This window comes from Ovis canadensis, chromosome 7 (genome assembly GCF_042477335.2).
Source record: "Ovis canadensis isolate MfBH-ARS-UI-01 breed Bighorn chromosome 7, ARS-UI_OviCan_v2, whole genome shotgun sequence".
In the NCBI taxonomy this organism is placed as follows: domain Eukaryota; kingdom Metazoa; phylum Chordata; class Mammalia; order Artiodactyla; family Bovidae; genus Ovis; species Ovis canadensis.
The window spans coordinates 68,789,530-68,810,616 of NC_091251.1; the positions used below are offsets into that span (position 1 = coordinate 68,789,530).

Genomic DNA, 21,087 nt, shown 5'->3' on the forward strand with positions numbered 1-21,087 from the left:
CCAAATTTGCTGGCATGTTGAGTGCAGCACTTTCACAGCACCATCTTCTAGGATTTGAAAGAGCTCAACTGGAATTCCATCACCTCCATAGCTTTGTTCATAATGATGCTTCCTAAGGCCCACTTGACTTCACATTCCAGGATGTCTGGCTCTAGGTGAGTGATCAACACCATCGTGATTATCTGGGTCATGAAGATATTTTTTGTATAGTTCTTCTGTGTATTCTTGCCACCTCTTCTTAATAGCTTCTGCTTCTGTTAGGTCCATAATATTTCTGTCCTTGTGACCTAAATGCAATTCCATGCATCCTTAGACTAGGAAGACAGTGGAGATTTGACACATAGAAGAGAAGGCAATACGACTGTAAAAGCAGAGATTGGAGTGATGTGGCCACAAGCCGAGTGTCAACAGTCATTAGAAGATGAAATAGGGAAGAAACAGATTGTTCTACTATCTCTGGAGGGAGCAGAGCCCTGCTGACATCTTTATTCAACCCAGTGAGCCTGATGAACTTCTGGTCTCCAGGAATGTGAAAGAATACATTTCTGTTGTTTTAAGCCATCAACTGTGTGGTAATATGTTATAGCAGCCAAGGGAAACTAATATAGTATTTTATATTTCAAATGTTTCTATACTTTCTTTTTACTGTTCCCCTCTTTAGCCTGGGGACTTCTCAGGTGGCTCAGATGGTAAAGAACCTGTCTGCAATGCAGGAGACCCACGTTCAACCTCTGGTGGGGAAGATTCCCTGGAGAAGGAAAGGACTACCCACTCCAGTAATCTTGCCTGGAGGATCCTATGGCTAGAGGAGCCTGGCGGGCTATAATCCATTGGGTTGCAAAGAGTTGAACATGATTGAGTGACTAACACTTCACTCTTTTTTAGCCTATGTATGTATATATATTTTTTTAACTCCCATTTATTCTTTTTTTCCTAATAGATTTTTCCTATGGGTGTCCCTAAGAAAATAACTTTTCATATCTTTTTCAGTACATAGATGTTGGGTTTCAAAACAATTTAAGAAACATTTGAAGACCATACACTGAACCTCTAGCATTCTTTAGAAACTCTGAGGGGACAGAAAGGATAACCATAAATTCCATCCTTAAGTATCTCCATCCTTAATTAATTAAGAAAGTTTACATAATGTTATGGGCCAACATATGTGATAAAGTGCAAAGATAAACCCCAAAGACAGGAAGTGCTGTAGAAATTCAGAAAAGTAAGTAGTCTGCGAGAGGTATAGGGTAAATTGGGTGGGTTTTATTGAATAGGTGGATTTTGAAGTCAGGCATTTGGACAAAAGGAGAAGAGTTAAGATTTCATCCTCTGGGCAGTGATTTTTCATCATGAATTTCATCCTTACTGTTATTTCTTTTTACAGTATGAAAGTAGTCTAGACTTTTCTTAAAATATTTTAGAGATATAAAAATCAGAATGTAAAAATTTCCCTATAATTCCACTACTCCTGGAGAAATGCTTTGCTATCAACTTGACATATATTCTGTACATAATGTCATGTTGCTTATATACTTATTAGAGAAATGGATTATGCTGTAAATATCTGTTTGCCACCTGCCATTAAAGATGAGCAAAATGAAAAGGAAAATCATATTGTAGGATGATTAATCTTTTGGCAACATATACGTAGATCTCTTGCATGCACATTTCCTGCATCTGTTCTAATTACAGTATAGACTGTACTTAGGGGAGAAATGGAAACAAAGGGGAAAGCTATGGCTGCTAAAACAATCTGGGCAAAAATATTAGGGTAATGGCTATGGCAGTAACTGACAAAGTAAGAGATTGGAGAATTTTTCTATTCAGTTCAGTCGCTCAGTCATGTCCGACTCTTTGTGACCCCATGAATCGCAGCACACCAGGCCTCCCTGTCCATCACCAACTCCCAGAGTTCACTCAGACTCACGTCCATCGAGTCAGTGATGCCATCCAGCCATCTCATCCTCTGTCGTCCCCTTCTCCTCCTGCCCCCAATCCCTCCCAGCATCAGAGTCTTTTCCAATGAGTCAACTCTTCACATGAGGTGGCCAAAGTATTGGAGTTTCAGCTTCAGCATCATTCCCTCCAAAGAAATCCCAGGGCTGATCTCCTTCAGAATGGACTGGTTGGATCTCCTTGCAGTCCAAGGGACTCTCAAGAGTCTTCTCCAACACCACAGTTCAAAAGCATCAATTCTTCGGCACTCAGCTTTCTTCACAGTCCAACTCACATCCATACATGACCACAGGAAAAACCATAGCCTTGACTAGATGGACCTTTGTTGGCAAATTAATGTCTCTGCTTTTCAATATGCTTATCTAGGTTGGTCAAAACTTTTCTTCCAAGGAGTAAGCTTCTTTTAATTTCATGGCTGCAGTCACCATCTGCAGTGATTTTGGAGCCCAAAAAAATAAAGTCTGATACTGTTTCCACTGTTTCCCCATCTATTTCCCATGAAGTGATGGGACCAGATGCCATGATCTTTGTTTTCTGAATGTTGAGCTTTAAGCCAAATTTTTCACTCTCCACTTTCACTTTCATCAAGAGGCTTTTTAGTTCCTCTTCACTTTCTGCCATAAGGGTGGTGTCATCTGCATAACTGAGGTTATTGATATTTCTCCTGGCAATCTTAATTCCAGCTTGTGCTTCTTCCAGCCCAGCGTTTCTCATGATGTACTCTGCATATAATAAGCAGGGTCAAGAAAGATCTGGAGTAACAGGCAAATTTGGCCTTGGAATATGGAATGAAGCCGGGCAAAGACTAATAGAATTTTGCCAAGAAAATGCACTCATAGCAAACACCCTCTTCCAACAACACAAGAGAAGGCTCTACACATGGACATCACCAGATGGTCAACACCGAAATCAGATTGATTATATTCTTTGCAGCCAAAGATGGAGAAGCTCTATACAGTCAACAAAAACAAGACCAAGAGCTGACTGTGGCTCAGATCATGAACTCCTTATTGCCAAATTCAGACTTAAATTGAAGAAAGTAGGGAAAACCACTAGACCATTAAGGTATGACCTAAATCAAATCCCTTATGATTATACAGTGGAAGTGAGAAATAGATTTAAGGGCCTAGATCTCATAGATAGAGTGATGAACTATGGACGGAGGTTCGTGACATTGTACAGGAGACAGGGATGAAGACCATCTGCATGGAAAAGAAATGCAAAAAAGCAAAATGGCTGTCTGGGGAGGACTTACAAATAGCTGTGAAAAGAAGAGAAGCGAAAAGTAAAGGAGAAAAGGAAAGATACAAGCATCTGAATGCAGAGTTCCAAAGAATAGCAAGAAGAGGTAAAAAAGCTTTCCTCAGCAATCAGTGCAAAGAAATAGAGGAAAACAACAGAATGGGAAAGACTAGAGGTCTCTTCAAGAAAATTAGAGACACCAAAGGAACATTTTTCTATTAAGAGCTAGGAAATATCTTTATATATTTATAGATCTAAGGCCACATCAATAAAAACTAACTTCTCCTTTTAGCTTTAAGAGAGGAAAAAAGATGAAAGATCCCATTTATCCACATTTTAAGTTAGTCATATGCTCTGATTGTAGTAATAGGAGTCCCATAGGGAAGAAATTGCTTTGTAAGCAGTGACAGCAGGGTTAAGTATTTTACGTATAGTGATGTCTTTCCTGATTATGAAAGCATTATATAATTATAAAAGCATTTATAGAAAACATGGAAAATATTGAAAGGTAAAACAAATAACATCATCCAGAATCCCATCACTCGGCTATAACCACTATGTACATTTTGTCATAGACATTTTCCCATGCAAAGGAATGCACATAAATGAAATGGAGATAATACAAGATACTTCAAGACATACTATTTTTACTTGACAATGTGTCATAAGCATCCTCCCATGTATTTAAATATTCTTTTAAAAATCTTTGTTTTCTTAAATTGGCATTTTTATTCTTTTGGTGGATTATAACAGTGGTGAAATTTTGTTGTAAAAAATGGAAATGAATACAGAACTGTGTAGGTAGGACACGGACATCTTCATCTCACCTCGAAGAGGTACAGAGACTTCTCTGCAGTGTGCTGGAGTCTGCTCACACTGGCTCGTTGAACTAATTGTGTGCATCTTTCTCTGACTGATTTCACTTGCATAATGCCCTCAAGTTTCATCCATGTTGTCTGTAGCAGGATTTCTTTTTATGGCTAAATAATATCCTACTGTGTATTTTTACCATATTTTCTTTGTCCATTCATCCACTGATGAACACTTAGGCTGTTTCCATGTCTTGACTATTATAAATAATGTTGCAATGAATATGGAGGTCCAGATATCTCTTTGAAATGGTGATTTCACTCCCTTCCCCAGAAGTGGAATTGCTGGATCATATAGTAATCTAATTTTAAATTTTTTGAGGCACTTCCATACTGTATAAAATATCCACTTTTTCTAGCTGGCTTTGGCAATCCAACAATATATTATGCCCCTCTACTTCAATATACATTCATCAGCCTAATCCTTGCTTCTTAGCATTTTACTCTGTGATTGCATTATAATTTATTCAAACAATTCTGCACTGATGGGTACTTTCATTGGTTCCAGTTTCTGGCTATCACACACAAAGTTTCAATGACTATTTTGTACGTATATATCTGCATGTGTTCTTCCCAGGTGGCTCACTGGTAAAGAATCCGCCTGCCAATGTAGGAGATGCAGGAGTCACAGGTTCGAACTCTGGGTGGGGAAGATCCCCTGGAGAAGGAAATGGCAATCCACTCCAGTATTCTTGCCTGGGAAATCCCATGGACAGAGAAGCCTGGTGGGCTACAGTCCATGGGGTTGCGAAGAGTTAAGACATGACTGAACATGAGCACCATCTGCATATCTATTCAATTATTTTCTTGGGATAAATTTCTAGACAGGAAAGGTGGAATCAAAGAATATTCCCAGATACAATTTAGACAGATGATAACAAACTGCCCTTTAAACAGTTTCCTATACTCACATCATTGGTATATGTTAATATCCTGAAAAACATACTTTAAATGATTGCATAGTATTTCAGTTTATAAGTGTCTGATAATTTATTTGATCAATTTCTTACTATGGTGTTTATAGCATTTCTCATTTCTTTAAACAATGTTATTTATAATCAGCACCCTTTTACTCATGTGACTCTCTTGTTTTCCTAAGAAAAATTCTTTGATAATGGAACTACAGAGTCAAAGGTAAGAATATTTTTATGACATTTTTATACATATTAGCTTTAGGTCAATATTTAGAACTTAAGATTCTTTTAAAGAATTTACTTGATGTTAAATAGAAAGAATTTTTTTCCAGTGACTAATATTGTTTTTGCAAATAAAGTCTTAGGGCTCTCAAATAACCTTTAGGCTATTTTCCATTTAGTTATTTCTTTGGGATTTTAGCCCCAGGATTCTACCCTGTTCCCCCACCCAAATTTTGTTTCTGTCTTAAGTAGCAGATAAGATATAAGTGCGTTTGCATGTTGGAAAATTAAATATATCCATATATCATATGAATCATTATTAACCTGCAGTCACACCACTTAACACGTAGGATTAACCCTACCTGTCATTTCCTTAAAGAGTAAGGAAGTAAATTGCAGTCAAAGAAATGAAATCTTCAGTGAACTCTTTAGGTAAATTTCATTTTATGAAGCACAAGGACAAAAATTTAAATTTTCCCAAAAGGTACTTTATTTAAATTGATCACTTTTCAATAGATACATAAAAATCAGAATGCCTACAGCTGAAAAATATTTCCTTAATGTTTGCTAGTCTTAAATGTACTGCTTTTTAAAAATTGGGATAAAGAAAACAAGTGGACAAATATTTCTAACTTTTTAAATGTGTTTTTAATGTTGATTACTATTTAAAGTTAGTTTTTCAAATCTCTCCTTCACATCCCCCTGCCCATTTCCTCAAGTCAATTTTTTGCTAAAGGAAAAACTGGTGAGGGGGTTGGGTTTGGGTGGTGTATGTGTGCATGTCATTTTGCAGAAGACGGAGGTGTGCGTATCTCATTTTGCAGAAGATGGAGGTGTGTGTGTCATTTTGCAGAAGACCCGGGGTTTCTTCAGGGTATGCCATCACCATCTTGTGGCCTTTTGCCATACTACTGTTAAATGTTTTAACACCATAATGCTTTTCTTTTTTTTTGCAGTTGCAAGCATGAAATACAGTGTATCTTCTCCTGGTAATCCTTCTCTGGATTAGATGAAATAAATTGAGGGCCAGAAACTGCCTGCACGCAGAGTTCCCACCCTATGGTGAAATGGTGTCTCTGCATTTATGTCGTATTCTCACATGATGCTGAAACAACCAGCTGAATAAGGAAATCCAGGGAAGAGATATAGTTTTATTGTAAACTGACATGTTCAGTTACCTTTTGCATTTTGTGTGTGCCAAATCTGTTTTAGTGATTCCTTCTGATCTGTAAAAATATTGGTTGTCATGGGAGCCTGTAAATCTTTCCCCTCTCTTTGGTTATACTGCCAGAGTATTTTCTCATTTTTGTTTCAATATTCCTCCACTTTGGTACTATTTCATTATTATTAAAAATTTTTTTTCATCCTTTTCTCTTGTAGATGCTTCTTCTATTTTTTTTGTCTCGTTAATACATTTTCCCTTCTTTTCTCTCCCTCCTTATCCTCACTTTCAGTTTCTTTGGTATCCCTGTAGCAGATCACCTGACTGATTCTGTGGCTTGTACTAACGTCTGCACCCATGGTGGCCCCCACCCTCTGTTCTGTATCCTCCTTTCTTTGTTCCTTCTAACTCCTTCCCCCAGTAGCTGATGTTCCAGCTTTTCTAGTGTGGAGAGCACTGACCTCATCTGATCTTAGGTCTTTTAAGGACACAGCTTCCTGGTAACCCTTAAGCTCCCAGGAAGAATCTAAATCCTACCTCTTCAAGGAAGCCACTCCCTAAATTTAACCCTAGATTCGAGAGAAAAGGTTTCAAAAAGACAATTTTAGCTCAGTCCTAAGAAATAACTGACTCATTATCTTACTTCTGTTCTTTTTTCTCAACATAAGTGTAAGTTTTCATAGGAAGTGTACCAGGATGTTTTCCAAACTCATATTTGCATGTCCAAACTCTCGTTTGCATAGGGAACAATTATTTACTAGTGCTTTGGAGTTAACATTTGTCTTATAAAAGTGAGTTAGATTAATGATAGTGAGAAGAAAAAGATTTGGCCAAAGAACTTGCTGTCATTTTGGAAAACAGCTGAAACTGTATTGTGAGATATATATTTCTGTCTTTTCTTGTCTCATCTTCCACCAAAATGCTAGCTTCTAAGAACAGACACTTGTTCTCTTTTGTTCTCTGTTGTATCTCCAGTGCCTAGAATAGTTTCTGGCACAGAGAAGGCACTTAAATCCTTACTGGATGAATCTATCAGGTATTCTATTAGTTTTGTTTCCTTCACAATCTGTTCATCCTGTCCTCTCACAGAGCCTTTGGTGCTCTTGTTCCAATCTGGACCAGCATCCCTCTAAGCCTGCAGACCTAACTTTAATCTCTGCCTCTGTGCAGTCTTAAGTTTCCTGCTTCTCAAGTGTTTCTCTTCCTTGGTTTAGTCCATCTTTTTTGGTTGGCCACATTCATCAACTGTACAGTTTTTGAGTAACTCTTTCAATTGCTATTGTTGTGTGACAGACCACTTCGATATTTAGTGGCCTCATGCCACAACATTCACTTATTATCTCCTGGTTTCTGTGAGACAGATATGCAAGAAAGGCTCAACTAAGCACTGGTGGCCTATAGACTGGAGCTGGAGCTGCAGGGGGTGCACGGAAGCTGAGGGCTGGCCATACATTTCTGTGTAGTTCCTCTGCATGGGCTAGTTGGGTTTCTTCACAGCACGGCAGTCTCAGGACTGCTGACATATAGGCTGGTTTCCACTGAATCTTACTGTTCTTCCCATGTACGATAGTTTGTCGAGTATAAAAGTCTAGAATGGATTATTTTCCTTCAGGGCTTCAAAAGCAATTCTCCATTGTTTCATAACTTTCAGAATTGTTTAACAGTTTAGTGTTAATTTCAAGATCCTTTGAAGGTCAGCTGATTTTTCTCTCTAAAAGTTTTTAGAATAATCTCTTTATCCTCAGTGTGTTGGAACTTCATGAAAATCAAGGAATAGATGTGATAAACTAACTGAAGTTTTGGTTGATTGAATTTTAAGTTCCACTCAATTTTATATCCTGATAACTGGGTTTCCTCCCATTACTCCTTTATTCTAGCTTGAATCATCCTGTCTGTCTTAAGTCTGTTCTCATTATTATAACAAGATAACACAGACAGGGTAGCTTATAAATAACAGAAATTTATTTCTCACAGCTCCAGAGGCTGCGAGGTCCAAGGTCAAACTGCCAACATGGTTGCATTCTGGTGAGAGCTGTCTTCATTGTTCATAGCAAAAGACTTCTCACTGTGTCCTCACATGGTAGAAAGGGCTAACGAATTCCATTCCATGGGGTCTTTTTAAAATAAGAGTATTAATCCTTTTAAAATGACCTAAGAATTGATGCTTTTGAACTGTGGTGTTAGAGAAGACTCTTGAGAGTCCCTTGGACTGCAAGGAGATCCAACCAGTCCATTCTGAAGGAGATCAGCCCTGGGGTTTCTTTGGAGGGAATGATGCTGAAGCTGAAACTCCAGTACTTTGGCCACCTCATGTGAAGAGCTGACTCACTGGAAAAGACTCTGATGCTGGGAGGGATTGGGGGCAGGAGAAGAAAGGGATGACAGAGGATGAGATGGCTGGATGGCATCAATGACTGGATGGATGTGAGTCTGAGTGAACTCCAGGAGTTGGTGATGGACAGGGAGGCCTGGCGTGCTGAGATTCATGGGGTCACAAAGAGTCGGACACGACTGAGCGACTGACTGAACTGAATCACCTCCTGAAGGCCCTACCTTCTAATATCATCACTTAAGCACTATGATTTCAACATGAACTTTGTGGGGACACAAATATTCAGACCACTGTACTAAGAAACCTTTTTCGACTAACTCCTAGGGATATTAATCATTTTCTGGCTCCCCATTCTTCAGCACTTTAATATAATGTCAGCTACACTGAGTACACTAAAGCCTTTCACTGCGTGGATCATAACAAACCGTGGAAAATTCTTAGAGAGATGGGAATACCAGACCACCTTACCTGCCTCCTGAGAAACATGTATGGGTCAAGAAGCAACAGCTGGAACAATGGACTGGCTCAAAATTGGGAAAGGAGTAACACAGGCTGTATATTTATCTTATTTAAGTTATGTAACTTCTATGCAGAGTACATCATACGAAATGGTGGTCTGGAATCAAGATTGCTGGGAGAAATGTCAACAACTTCAGATATGCAGATGATACCACTCTAGTGGCAGAAATGAAGAGGAACTAAAGAGCCTAAGGGTGAAAGAGGAGAGTGAAAAAGCTGGTTTAATACTCAACATTCAAAAAACTAAGATCCTGGCATTCAGTCCCATCATGGCATGGCAAATAGAAGAGGTAAAAGTGGAAACAGCGACATTTTATTTACTTGGGGTCCAAAATCACTGGAAGGCTTCCCTGGAGGCTCAGCAGTAAATAATCAGCTTGCTATGCAGGAGATGCAGGAGACACCCATTGATCCCTGGGTCAGCAAGATGCCCTGGAGGATGGCATGGCAACCAACTTCAGTATTCTTGCCAGGAAAATCCTGTGGACAGATGAGCCTGACAGGCTATGGCCCATGGGGTCACAGAGTCAGACATGACTGAACAACTGAGCACATAAAATCACCACAGATGGTAACTGCAGCCATGACTTTAAAAGACACTCCTTGGAAGGAAAGCTTTGACAAACCTAGACAAGATACTAAAAAGCAGAGGCATCACTTTGCCGACAAAGGTCCACATAGTCAAAGCTATGGTTTTTCCACTAGTCATGTACAAATGTGACAGCTGGACCATAAATAAGACTGAGTGCTGAAGAACTGATGCTTTCAAACTGGAGTGTTGGAGAAGACTCCTGAGAGTCCCTTGGACTGCAAGGAGAGCAAATCAGTCAATCTTAAAGGAAATCAACACTGGTTTCCTTTAAGAAATCAATTCAAAGTTGAACTGCAAAAGTCATTGGAAGAACTGATGCTAAAGCTGAAGCTCCAATATTTTGGCCATCTGATGAGAAGAGCCAACTCATTGGAAAAGACCCTAATGCTGGGAAAGATCGAAGGCTAAAGGAGAAGCGGGTGGCAGAGGATGACATGGTTAGACAGCATTACTCACTGAATGGACAAGTACTTGTACACACTCCAGGATATGGATGTGGAAGACAGAGGAGCCCACTGTGCTACAGTCCATGGTGTCACAAAGAATCAGACATGACTCAGCAACTGAACAACAAACTGGCACTTGCCACTTACCTCAACAAAAATTAAATTATGTGCTGCTGCAACTGCTGATTTTCAACACTCCTTGAAAGCTCAGGATGGAGAGCAGAAATGAGGCACTCTGTGCTGGGGGTGGGAGAACTGGCAAAACATGTCTTCAGATAGCAAGATATTTTCAGGAGTCAATTTATGAGTGCAATTCTTGTTTCACTTCGTATCTAGAAAAGCACCAAAATCCTTCACGGTGGTGATTCTCTTTCATGCATAGAAGAAGCTTCTGGAAAAATATGTGCCTGAATACATGTACTCTCCCGCCACCAAAATTACATATATACTGTTCTTCCCCCTCTACCTCTTCAGAGCAGTTTCTCAGAGCTATCTGAGGCTGTCTCCTAGGCTGCAGTCTTCATTTTGCCCCAAATAAAGCTTAACTTGCAACTCTCATGTTGTGCATTTTTTAAACGTTGACAGTAGTTCAAAGCGCTTCTATATATATGAAAAAATCATCTTTGCTCTTATTTTTACATCTGCATAGCACCCACTGCAGGGACTCAATTCAGTAAGAAATCTAATAAAGGCAGATGATAAGTGAATGCTCTGTGTTTTCTAAGAAATGAGCTGCCCCATTGTTCATTCAGGGCTTCCCTGGTGGCACAGCAGTATAGAATTCATCTGCCAATGCAGGAGACTCAAAAGAGGTGGGTGCGGTTCCTGAGTCGGGAAGATTCCCTGGAGTAGGAAATGGCAATTCACTCCAGTATCTTGCCTGGAAAATTCTATGGACAGAGGAGGCTGGCGGGCTACAGTCCATGGGGTCGTACGACTGAGCACAAGCACACACTGTTCATTTGCTGCTGGAGAGACTTTGGGAATTCTTCTCTTTAGTTCCGATCAGTCTATGCCTCCTAAAGGCTAACTCCATCCACAAAGTACTCAGAAATGAGCCACCTGATCCTCCCATGGGGTGGCGATTTACCAAAAATGGAGTGAATATGCAGTTAATGAATTGTTTAATCAAACTGTCATTTTTCCTCTAAGTCTTTCAGATGTTATACAAACTTTATAACACATATTTCTGTTTTGCAACTTGATGCAAGCATAGGTTTTTATCAATCTTAAAGATAGATATCTTATAGAAATGTTTGTAATGATACACTAATTGTGTCATGTTATTTGTGTTGTGTTAGCCAACCTAGTTTAATCTTTGTTCTTTGACTAGGGGGTATTGGTTACTATTTTGAGGATCTTATGAAGGCAGAACATGGGAAAAAGACAAACTCTCAAAACCTGGGAAAAAATGATAAAGCTATCCTGGAGATGTTTTCTCCAGTTAACTCACCTAACATATGAAATTCTCCATCCCTAGAAGAAAAGAAGAGATTATCTTAATACCCAAAGTTAAATTAGTAAGACACAAACCCAATAGGATAAACCTGTCCAGCTCTGCTAGTAAATGAAAAGGTTATTTGAACATTGTAAACATCAATGATAGTGATCTGGGTATAACCTCAGGCAAGCACTACCTGTGACTGATTAAGCTGAAATCTAATTAAATGTATTAGATCCTGTCTGAAGAAAGACAACTTGAATAGAAGAGCAATGTGTAGCAAAAGCAAACAAACAAAAAACAAATCAAGGAATCAGAAGTTATTTGTTTTGCACTATTCATACGAGATAAACACATTAATTCTGCTAGTCAAGGTGGGTAGGGTGATTCAGCAGGCCTCACTGTAATTCAATTTGTTACGATTTAATCAATATTCATTTCAAGGATAGTATTCCAAATGAAAATGAAACTGAATCACAATCACATAGAATACTTGTTTTTCCAGCATTCCAGAAAGTTTTAAAGTGATCCCATCTGCTTACTCCTATATCATCCATTTTATACGCAATAGTTCTAGGTTAACATACTCAGTCCCACTTCTTGTCCATTTAAACCCTATCAGGCACTCCTATTTACAACAAAAATATACCTCATAACCTCCAAACTAAAAAATCTACTGTTGTCTTAACACTGGATGTACATTTCTGAAAATTCAAAATTCCTAGAAAGGACCTAGTTGTTTAACATATCCAAGTCACTTCATTTCTTTGAGCTTCTGTAAAGCAAAAGGGTTTATCTAGCACTGACCTATTAAAAAATTCTATGACTGCCTGATTTTGTAATGTGCAATTGTTTAGCCACATTCCCCAGCAAAATTAGTTTTTTTCTTGAAAAAATAAGTCAATGGAATCGGAATAGTGTTTTTCTAGCTGTAGGCTGCCAGCTATTAAATAAATCACGAAATCAATTTAGTAGATGCACTGCCTGTCAGCATAAAACAAAACAAGCTTAACGAGAATAGGAAATCTCAGGTTGCATCTTAGTAGTCAGTACTGTTTTGTGATTATTTGTTTCAATTTTATATAACAGTGTGTACCGGGTTAGGATGGCACATTTTTGATGTCTGACATACACTACTGTAAAGTTGTGGTCAGACTGGTCCGAAGATGACCCTTTTAGGGGTATGAGAGGTCCTTCCTCTTCCAATCACACACATATGTGTGTGTGAGGACAGATTTTCTTCACAAGCTTCAACCAAAACCATTCTCAAGATTGAATGCAGAAGCAGGTATGAGAATTCAGCTGTTTTCATTTGAGGCAGATACCAAAGACGCTTTCCAAACTGTAAATAATTCCACTCTTCAATTTTCAGAAATAAGTCACTTAAAATCTTAAAATGCTATTTTATGTTAACTCGTTTATTATTGTACAACGAAGTTTTAAAATTTCTGCCTTAATTACTATTACAGTAAATATCAATAGATACAAGCCACATAAACAAAAGCATGTTTGAGTCCGCAACAACTTGAGAACAGCTGATCCGTATAAAACAAAGGACTGCAGGCCTGACTCCTGGCAGGTTTAACACGGACACAGGCCCTTCCTGCTGCTGCTGCTGCTTGGGAGTCCCCAAATACCACCCCCTCCACTGACACTCAGACCTGATGTACCCAGGTGAGAATCCTCGGGAATAAGAACAGATATTGACGAAGGGCGGGGTTGCTGGACGTAAGGGCGTGGGCAAGTGCGGGTTCAAAGTGCAAGCGAAAACAAGCTTCCAGTAGAAAAAGAGACTTTTTGAGCAAATCTTTGCGACACTGTCGCGTTTCGTTGGTTCCGTGCCGTAAACGCAGTAGGGGAGCCGCTCCCGGTCGATTGCGGCGGACGTGCGCTGCAATGGCGGATATGGAGGACCTATTCGGGAGCGACGCCGACAGCGATCCTGAGCGTAAAGGTGGGGTCCGCAGGGTTTCGGTGGAGGCCAGCGTGGCGGGCCTTCTCCGGCGGGAGCCTCACAGCGACCCGATTCCGGGTCTGCGAACGCTCTGGCGCCGCTGGCGGATGGCGCTTCCGCTGCTCCTGCCTCAGCGCCCCCTGCCCTCCCGGCGGTGCCAGCCTTTTGCCGAGGGAGGGCATGAAGGGACAGATGCAGAGTGTGTGCCTCGAGGTTCTTGGTGTCCATCGAGCAAGCCGAGCCTCCTAGGCGCGGGGCAGGAATGGAGGCCGGTGAGCCGGCGCAACGAGAGGAGGAACCTTAAGAGTCCTGCTCTGTCCTGCCTTGCACATGGACTGTTGTGAATGAATGGAAATTACGTGTTCAGGAACATGGGTATGGGCTGGATGAATTTGCAGAGGGGCTCTGATTGTCCTTTTGAATGAAACCAGGACATGGCGTGATGGAAAGTTTAAAATGTCTGGTGAGAAGACTGAGAAGGTTACTGGGGGTAGGGCTGCATATAGGTGTTACGCACTGGAGATAATGTGTCCTCCGAAGAAGTGAAGTCGCTCAGTCATGTCTGACTCTTTGCGACCCCTTGGACTCTAGCCTACCAGGCTCCTTTGTCCATGGGATTTTCCAGTCGAAATACTGGAGTGGATTGCTGTGTCCTCCGGGAACCTGTGCAAAAACTCTAGAATTTTTTGAGTCGGTGGTATTAGATTGGGGAGCATATGAAGTCTGTGTTTGGAGAGAAGGGATGAAGGATTTGGTGGTGAAGTGAATTAATAAATGTATGTTCATGACGCACGGGAGCACCAAGTGGAATCTAGTGTGAGGGCTCTACCAGGATGGATGTCCTGAAGGTTATGATCAGGATAGGTCTGGAAGTTAGAGCCCTTATACTAACTCTTGTTCCACTTACTTTTCTAATGTTTTCATTACCCTATCATCTGTATTTGTCCTTATCCCATTCACCCTTCTAGGGGCCGGAGCCATGTGAACCATTTCCATGAAGTTCATTCATTCATCCTTTATAGATCCCCTATCATGTTAGAGCTACTTTGCTAAGTGTAGGGATTATAATGATGCAAAGATCATCACCTTCCCTCAGTTAACTTCATTGCTTAATGCATAACTAATTGAATAGGTAGAAGCAGTAGTGAGTGTTTGAAGGTCTCCTGCAGAGGTGAGGGTTCGAAATGTCCTGCCACAGGGACAGGGGCACTGGCAGCTGCAGTCCTGGGAGGCGTGTGTTTGACATAAGTCCTTTTGGGAGGTCTCCGGAGGCCCTAACATAGAGCCTGTAGACTCCAAGACTGGATTGCCTCAGTTGTTAGTGTTAGTCACTCAGCCGTGTCCAGCTGTTTGTGACTCTATGAACTGTAGCCCGCCAGGCTCCTCTGTCCATGGAATTCTCCAGGCAAGAATACTGGAGTGGGTTGCCATTCCCTTCTCCAGGGGATCCTTCTGACCTAGGGACTGAACCCACATCACCTGCATTGCTACATTCTTAACCATCTGAGAGTTGTTAGGCCAAACAGCTAACAGGGAGGGAGCACAGCCCAACCCATGAGCAGACAATTGGATTAAAGATTCACTCGGCAAAGCCCTGCACCCGAGAGCAGGACCCAGTTTTCCCCACAGCCAGTCCCTCCCATCAGGAAACATATACAGTCCTCTTATCCTCATCCATCAGACGGCAGACAGAAGCAAGAACTTAATAATCCCACAGCTTTCAAAAGAAAACCAGGATCGCAGAAATCTAACCAAAATGATCACATATGAAACTATGAGCCATGCCATGCAGGGTCACTCAGAATGGTCAGGTCATGGTGGAGAGTTCTGACAAAACATGTGTGGCCTGTGGGATCTTAGTTCCCCAGCCAGGGATTGAACCTGGGCCATGGCAGTGAAAGGCTCTGAGCTCTAACTACTAGACCACCAAGGAATTCCCAAGATTTCCTTCTTTTTTATGGCTGAATAATATTCCTTTGCATATATGCCATATTTATAGTGGTGTGGATAATATTTTGTTGTTTATATGTACCACATTTTGTTTGTCCATAGATGGACATTTAGGTTGCTTCCATGTTTTGATAATGCTGCAGTGAACATAGGTGCATATGTTTTTTCAAATTAATGTTTTTGTGCCCTTTGGATAAATACCCAGAAGTGGACTAGCTGGATCATATAGTAGTTCTGTTCTTTTTCTGAAACATTTCCATACTGTTTTCCATAGTGACTGCACCTCTTTACAATCCTACCATCAGTGTACAAATGTTCCCTTTTCTCCACATTCTCTCCAACACTTGTTATTTTTTATCTTTTTGATAATAGTCATTCTGACTGTGGTTTTGATTTTCATTTCTCTTTCAATTAGTGATGTTGAGCATCTTTTCATGTACCTGTTGGTATGCCTTTTTTGGAAAAATGTCTATTCAGGTCTTCTGTCCATTTATATATATATATAATATGAGCTCTTTATATATTTTTGGTGGCGTGCTGTGATTCATGGGATCGCAAAGAGTCAGACATGGCTGAGTGACTAAACTGAATCCTTTATCAGATATGTGATTTGTGAATATTTTATCCTACTCAGTAGACTACCTTTTCATTTTGTTGATGGTTTCCTTTGCTGTGTAGAAGTGTTTTAGTTTGATATGTCACACTTGTTTATTTTTGCTTTAGTTGTCATTGCTTTTGGTGTCAAATCCAAAAAAACGATAACCAAGGCCAGTGTCAAGGAGCTTAGTGCCTATGTTTTCTTCTAGGAATTTTATGGTTTCAGGTCTGAAATTTAAGTCTAATCCATTTAGAGTTAAATTTTGTGTATAGTATAATAAGATAGTGGCCCAGTTTCATTCTTTTACATATTGCTATCCAGCTTTCTCAACACCATTTATTGTTCTTTCCCTGTTGTGTATTCTTGGCATGCTCCTTTGTTGTAAATTAATTGACCGTATATGTGTGGCCTTATTTCTGAGTTTTTTATTCTGTTGCAGTGATTTATGTGTCTGTAATACAGTTTGAAATCAAGGGCATGATGCCTCCAGCTTTATTCTTTTTTTCTCAACATTGCTTTGGCTGTATGAGTTTGTGTGTATGTGTGGTTTCACACAAATTTAAGAGTTCTTTGTTCTATTTCTATACAAAATGCCATTAGAATTTTGATAGGGATTGTGTTCAAAATGTAGATTACTTTGGTTAGTGTGGATATTTTAACAATATCGATTGTTCCAATCCATGAATGATATTTCCATTTATTTGTGTCTTCAGTTTCTTTCATCAGTGTATTACAGTTTTCACTGTTCGGGTCTTTCACCTTTTTTGGTTAAATTTATTCCTAAGTATTTTATTCTTTTTGTTGCAGTTATAAGTGGGATTATTTTCTTAATTTCTCTGTTAGCTTATTATTTATGTATAGAAATACAACTGTGTATTGATTTTATATTCTGTAACTTTACTAACTTTATTTATTAGTCCTAACAATTTTCTGGTGGAGTCTGTAGGACTTTCTATATATAATATGTCATCTGCAAATAGTGACAGTTTTAGTTCTTTTCATTTTGGTTGCTGAATATGCCATTTTTATGTGAACAATTTTGTGGTATTTAGTACATTTAAAATGTCCTTCAGCCACCACCTCTGTCTAATTCTAAAACATTTTCATAACCTCAAAATAAAACACCACACCCACTGAGCAGTTACTTACCATTTGCTCCTTTCACTAGCCCCGGTCAACCACCAATCTGCTTTTTACATCTATGGCTTTTCTATCTTCTGGATATTTCATATAAGTGGACTCATACAACATGTGGCTTTTTGTGTCTGATTTCTACCTCTTGCCATCGTGGTTTTGAAATTCATCCATATTGTATGTATCAATACCTCATTTCTTTTAAATGATTGAATAGTATTCACTCTATGTGTATATCCCAGTGTTTATCTATTTAGCTACTGGTGAACACTGGGTTGTTTCCATCTTTTGGCTATTTAAATAGTGATGCTGTGAACATTTGTTTACAAGTATTTGTGTAAGTGCCTGTTTTCAGTTCTCTTAGGGTGGAATTGTATATATATGTGTAGGGGTGGAACTGCTGAGTCATATGATTCTTTGTTTTACTTTTTGAGGAGCAACCAGACCGTTTTTGGACCAGCCAACCATTTTTGTAACCATTTTACATTAGCACCAGCAATGTTTGAGGGTTCTATTTCTTCACATCTTTGCCAGTACCTATTTTACCTTTTCTTCACCTCTTTTTAAAATATAGCCATCACTGTTGGTGTCAAGTGATATTTCACTGTGGTTTCAATTTGCGGTTCCTAATGGCCAGTGATGTTGAGCATCTTTTCATGTACTTGTTTCATGCTTGTGTAACCATGGAGAAATGTATATTCAAGTTCAGTGTCCATTTTTTAAATGGGTTGTTTGTGTTGTTGTTGTTGTAAACATTCTTTATATATTCCAGATTGTTGTTGTTCAGTCACTCAGTCATGTTTGACTCTTTGCGACCCCATGGACTGCAGCATGCTAGGCTTCCCTGTCCTTCACCATCTCCCGGACCTTGCTCAAACTCATGTCCATTGAGTCGGTGATGCCATCCAACCATCTCATCCTCTCTCATCCCCTTCTGTCTTCAGTCTTTCCCAGCCTTAGGGTCTTTTCTAATGATTTGGCTCTGAACATCAGGTGGCCAAAGCTTCAGTATCAGTCCTTCCAATGAACATTTAGGGTTGATTTCCTTTAGGATTGACTGGTTTGATCTTGCAGTCCAAGGGACTCTCGAGGTTGTTCCAACACCACAGTCGAAAAGCATCAGTTCTTCAATGCTCAGCTTTCTTATGGTTCAGCTCTCACATCCGTACATGACTACTGGAAAAATCATAGCTTTGACTAGGCGGACCTTTGTCAGCGAAGTATTGTCTCTGCTTTTTTAATAAGCTGTCTAGATTTGTCATAGCTTTTCTTCCAGGGAGCAAGTGTCTTTTAATTCCAGGGTACATTCACCATCTGCAGTGATTTTGGAGCCCAAGAGAATAAGGTCTCTCACCGTTTCCATTACATATGTGTCAGATATATGGTTTGTAGATATTTTCTTCCATTCTATAGGTTTTTTTACTTTCTTGATAATGTCCTTTCTTGCACAAAAGCTTTTCATTTTGAGGAAGTCCAGTTTATCTTTTGTTGTTGTTTATAATTCCTTTATTTTTGAAGAATAGTTTTGCTGAATATAGAGTTCTTGATTGACTGTTTCAGCACTTTGACTATTTCATCCCATTGTCTCCTGGTTTTTATGGTTTCTGATGAGAAATCAGCTGTTATCCTTATCAATGATCTCTTTGTATGGGATGAGTTGTTTCTTTTTTGCTGCCTTTAGGATTTTTCTTTGTCTTAGGCGGTTCGATAATGATGCGCTTGGGTGCTGTCTCTTTAACTTTATTCTTGGTATTTGTTAAACAGCTTCTATGTGTATGCTCATGTCTTTCATCAAATTTGGGAAGTTTTTGGCTGTTACGTCTTCAAATGTATTTCCTGTCCTTTTCTCTTTTTTTCTCTTCTTCTGGAACCCCTATTATACATAGATTGGTACACTTGCTGTTTTCTTACAAGTATTTTAGACTCTTCATTTTCTTCATTCTTCTCTCTTTTTATTCACCAGACTGGATAATCTCAATTATGTGTCTTAAAAGTTTCCCGATTCTTTCTTCTTCTCACTCATATCTGTTGTTTACCTCTTTAATGAATTTTTCATTTTAGTTTTACTTTTCAACTCCAGATTTTCTGTTCAGTTTTTTGAAAAATAATGTCTTTTTATTGATATTCTGTATTTGATAAGATATCATTTTCATTGTCTGGGCTTCTTTAGGGACAAATTGTAACCTTTCTTTCACATGTATGGGCCATACTTCATTGTTTCTTTGCAGTTTTTGTTGTAATTGGACATTTTGAAATTATATTGCAGCAACTCAGGACAGCACATTCCTTCCCCACCCAGCATTTATTGTTGCTATTTGTTGTAGTAATTATTGTTGCTATTTGTTGCTATTGTTGCTGTTTGTTGTAGTAATTATTGTTGACTCTCTTGAACTAGTTTTGTAAAGTCTGCAATTTTTGTTGTATGTGACCACTAAAGTTTCTGCTCCATTAGCTTAGTGGTCAGCTAGTGATTGGACAGAGGTTTCCCTATATGCAGAAAAAGAAACAACAGCAATCACAGAAGGACTTCCAGACTTCACAGGTTGTCTCTCTGTGTGTTAGGGCATGCTTTCAGCACTCTTCCAAGTAGTTTATGCCCTGTCTTTGCTTTCATTTCTTGCTTTCGTGGAGCCTGAAGGTCAACCAGAAGTGAGGTTGTAGGGCCCTCTTGGTTCTTTCTTGAGCATGTGCACAGCCCTCGGAAAGTGCATGGCTTTCCAGATTGCTAAGAATGTATGGGAGGGTTTTATTTGTTTGTTTGTTTCATTTATTGTGGGAGGTTTTTTTTTTCTCTATGACAGACTTTTGATTTTGTATTAGGATATAGCCCGTTAACAATGTTGTGTTTGTTTTAGGAGAACAGTGAAGGGACTCAGCCATACATATACATGTATCCATTCTCCCCCATCCAGGCTGCCAAATAAAGTTGAGCAGAGTTCCATGTGCTATACAGTAGGTCTTTGTTGGTTATCCATTTTGAATATTGCAGCGTGTACATGATCTTCCCAAAGTCCCTAACTATCCCTTCCCCCCAGGAACTAAAAATTTGTTTTCTAAGTCTATGAGTCTCTTTCTGTTTTGTAAGTAAGTTCATTTGTATCATTCCTTTTTAGATTCCACATATAAGGGGTGTTATATGATGTTTCTCCTTCTCTGTCTGACTTATTTCACTCAGTATAACACTCTCTAGGTCCATCCATATTGCTGCAAATGGCCTTCTTTCACTAATTTTTAATGGCCGAGTAATATTCCATTGTATATATGTACTACGTCTTAATCCATTCCTCTGTTGATGGACATTTAGGTTGCTTCCTTGTCTTTACTATTGTGAACGGTGCTGCAGTGGACATTGGGGTGCATGTATCCTTTCAGATCATGTTTTCCTCTGGGCATATGCCCAGGAGTGGGATTGCAGGCTCATATGGTAGCTCTATTTTTAGTTTTATAAAGAACCTCCATAGGTTCTCCATAGTGGTTGGACCAATTTACATTCCCACCAACAGTGTTGGAGGCTTCCCTTCTCTCTACACCCTCTCCAGTGTTTGTTGTTTATGGATTTTTTAATGATAACCATTCTGACCTGTGTGAGGTGGTAGCACATTGTAGTTTTGATTTGCATTTCTCTAATAATTGTCAGAGAATCTTCCTTGGTGGCTCAGATGGTAAAAGCATCTGCCCACAATGCAGGAGACCCGGGTTCAATCCCTGGGTCGGGAAAACCTCCTGGAGAAGGAAATGGCAACCCACTCCAGTACC

At 39.5% G+C, this 21,087-nt stretch overlaps 1 protein-coding gene across 2 annotated transcripts in view; it reads left to right on the forward strand.

Moving 5' to 3' along the window:
- Window positions 1-13,483: 13,483 nt before the first annotated feature.
- LEO1 (LEO1 homolog, Paf1/RNA polymerase II complex component) overlaps window positions 13,484-21,087 on the forward strand; it is a 32,863-nt gene continuing 25,259 nt past the window's right edge. The window contains exon 1 of one of the 2 annotated variants that reach the window (XM_069596507.1): window positions 13,484-13,649. In XM_069596507.1, coding sequence (XP_069452608.1) covers window positions 13,592-13,649 — 58 coding nt within the window. In that variant the 5' untranslated portion in view covers window positions 13,484-13,591. The remainder of the gene's footprint in view (window positions 13,650-21,087) is intronic. The other variant, XM_069596508.1, reaches the window with a different exon arrangement.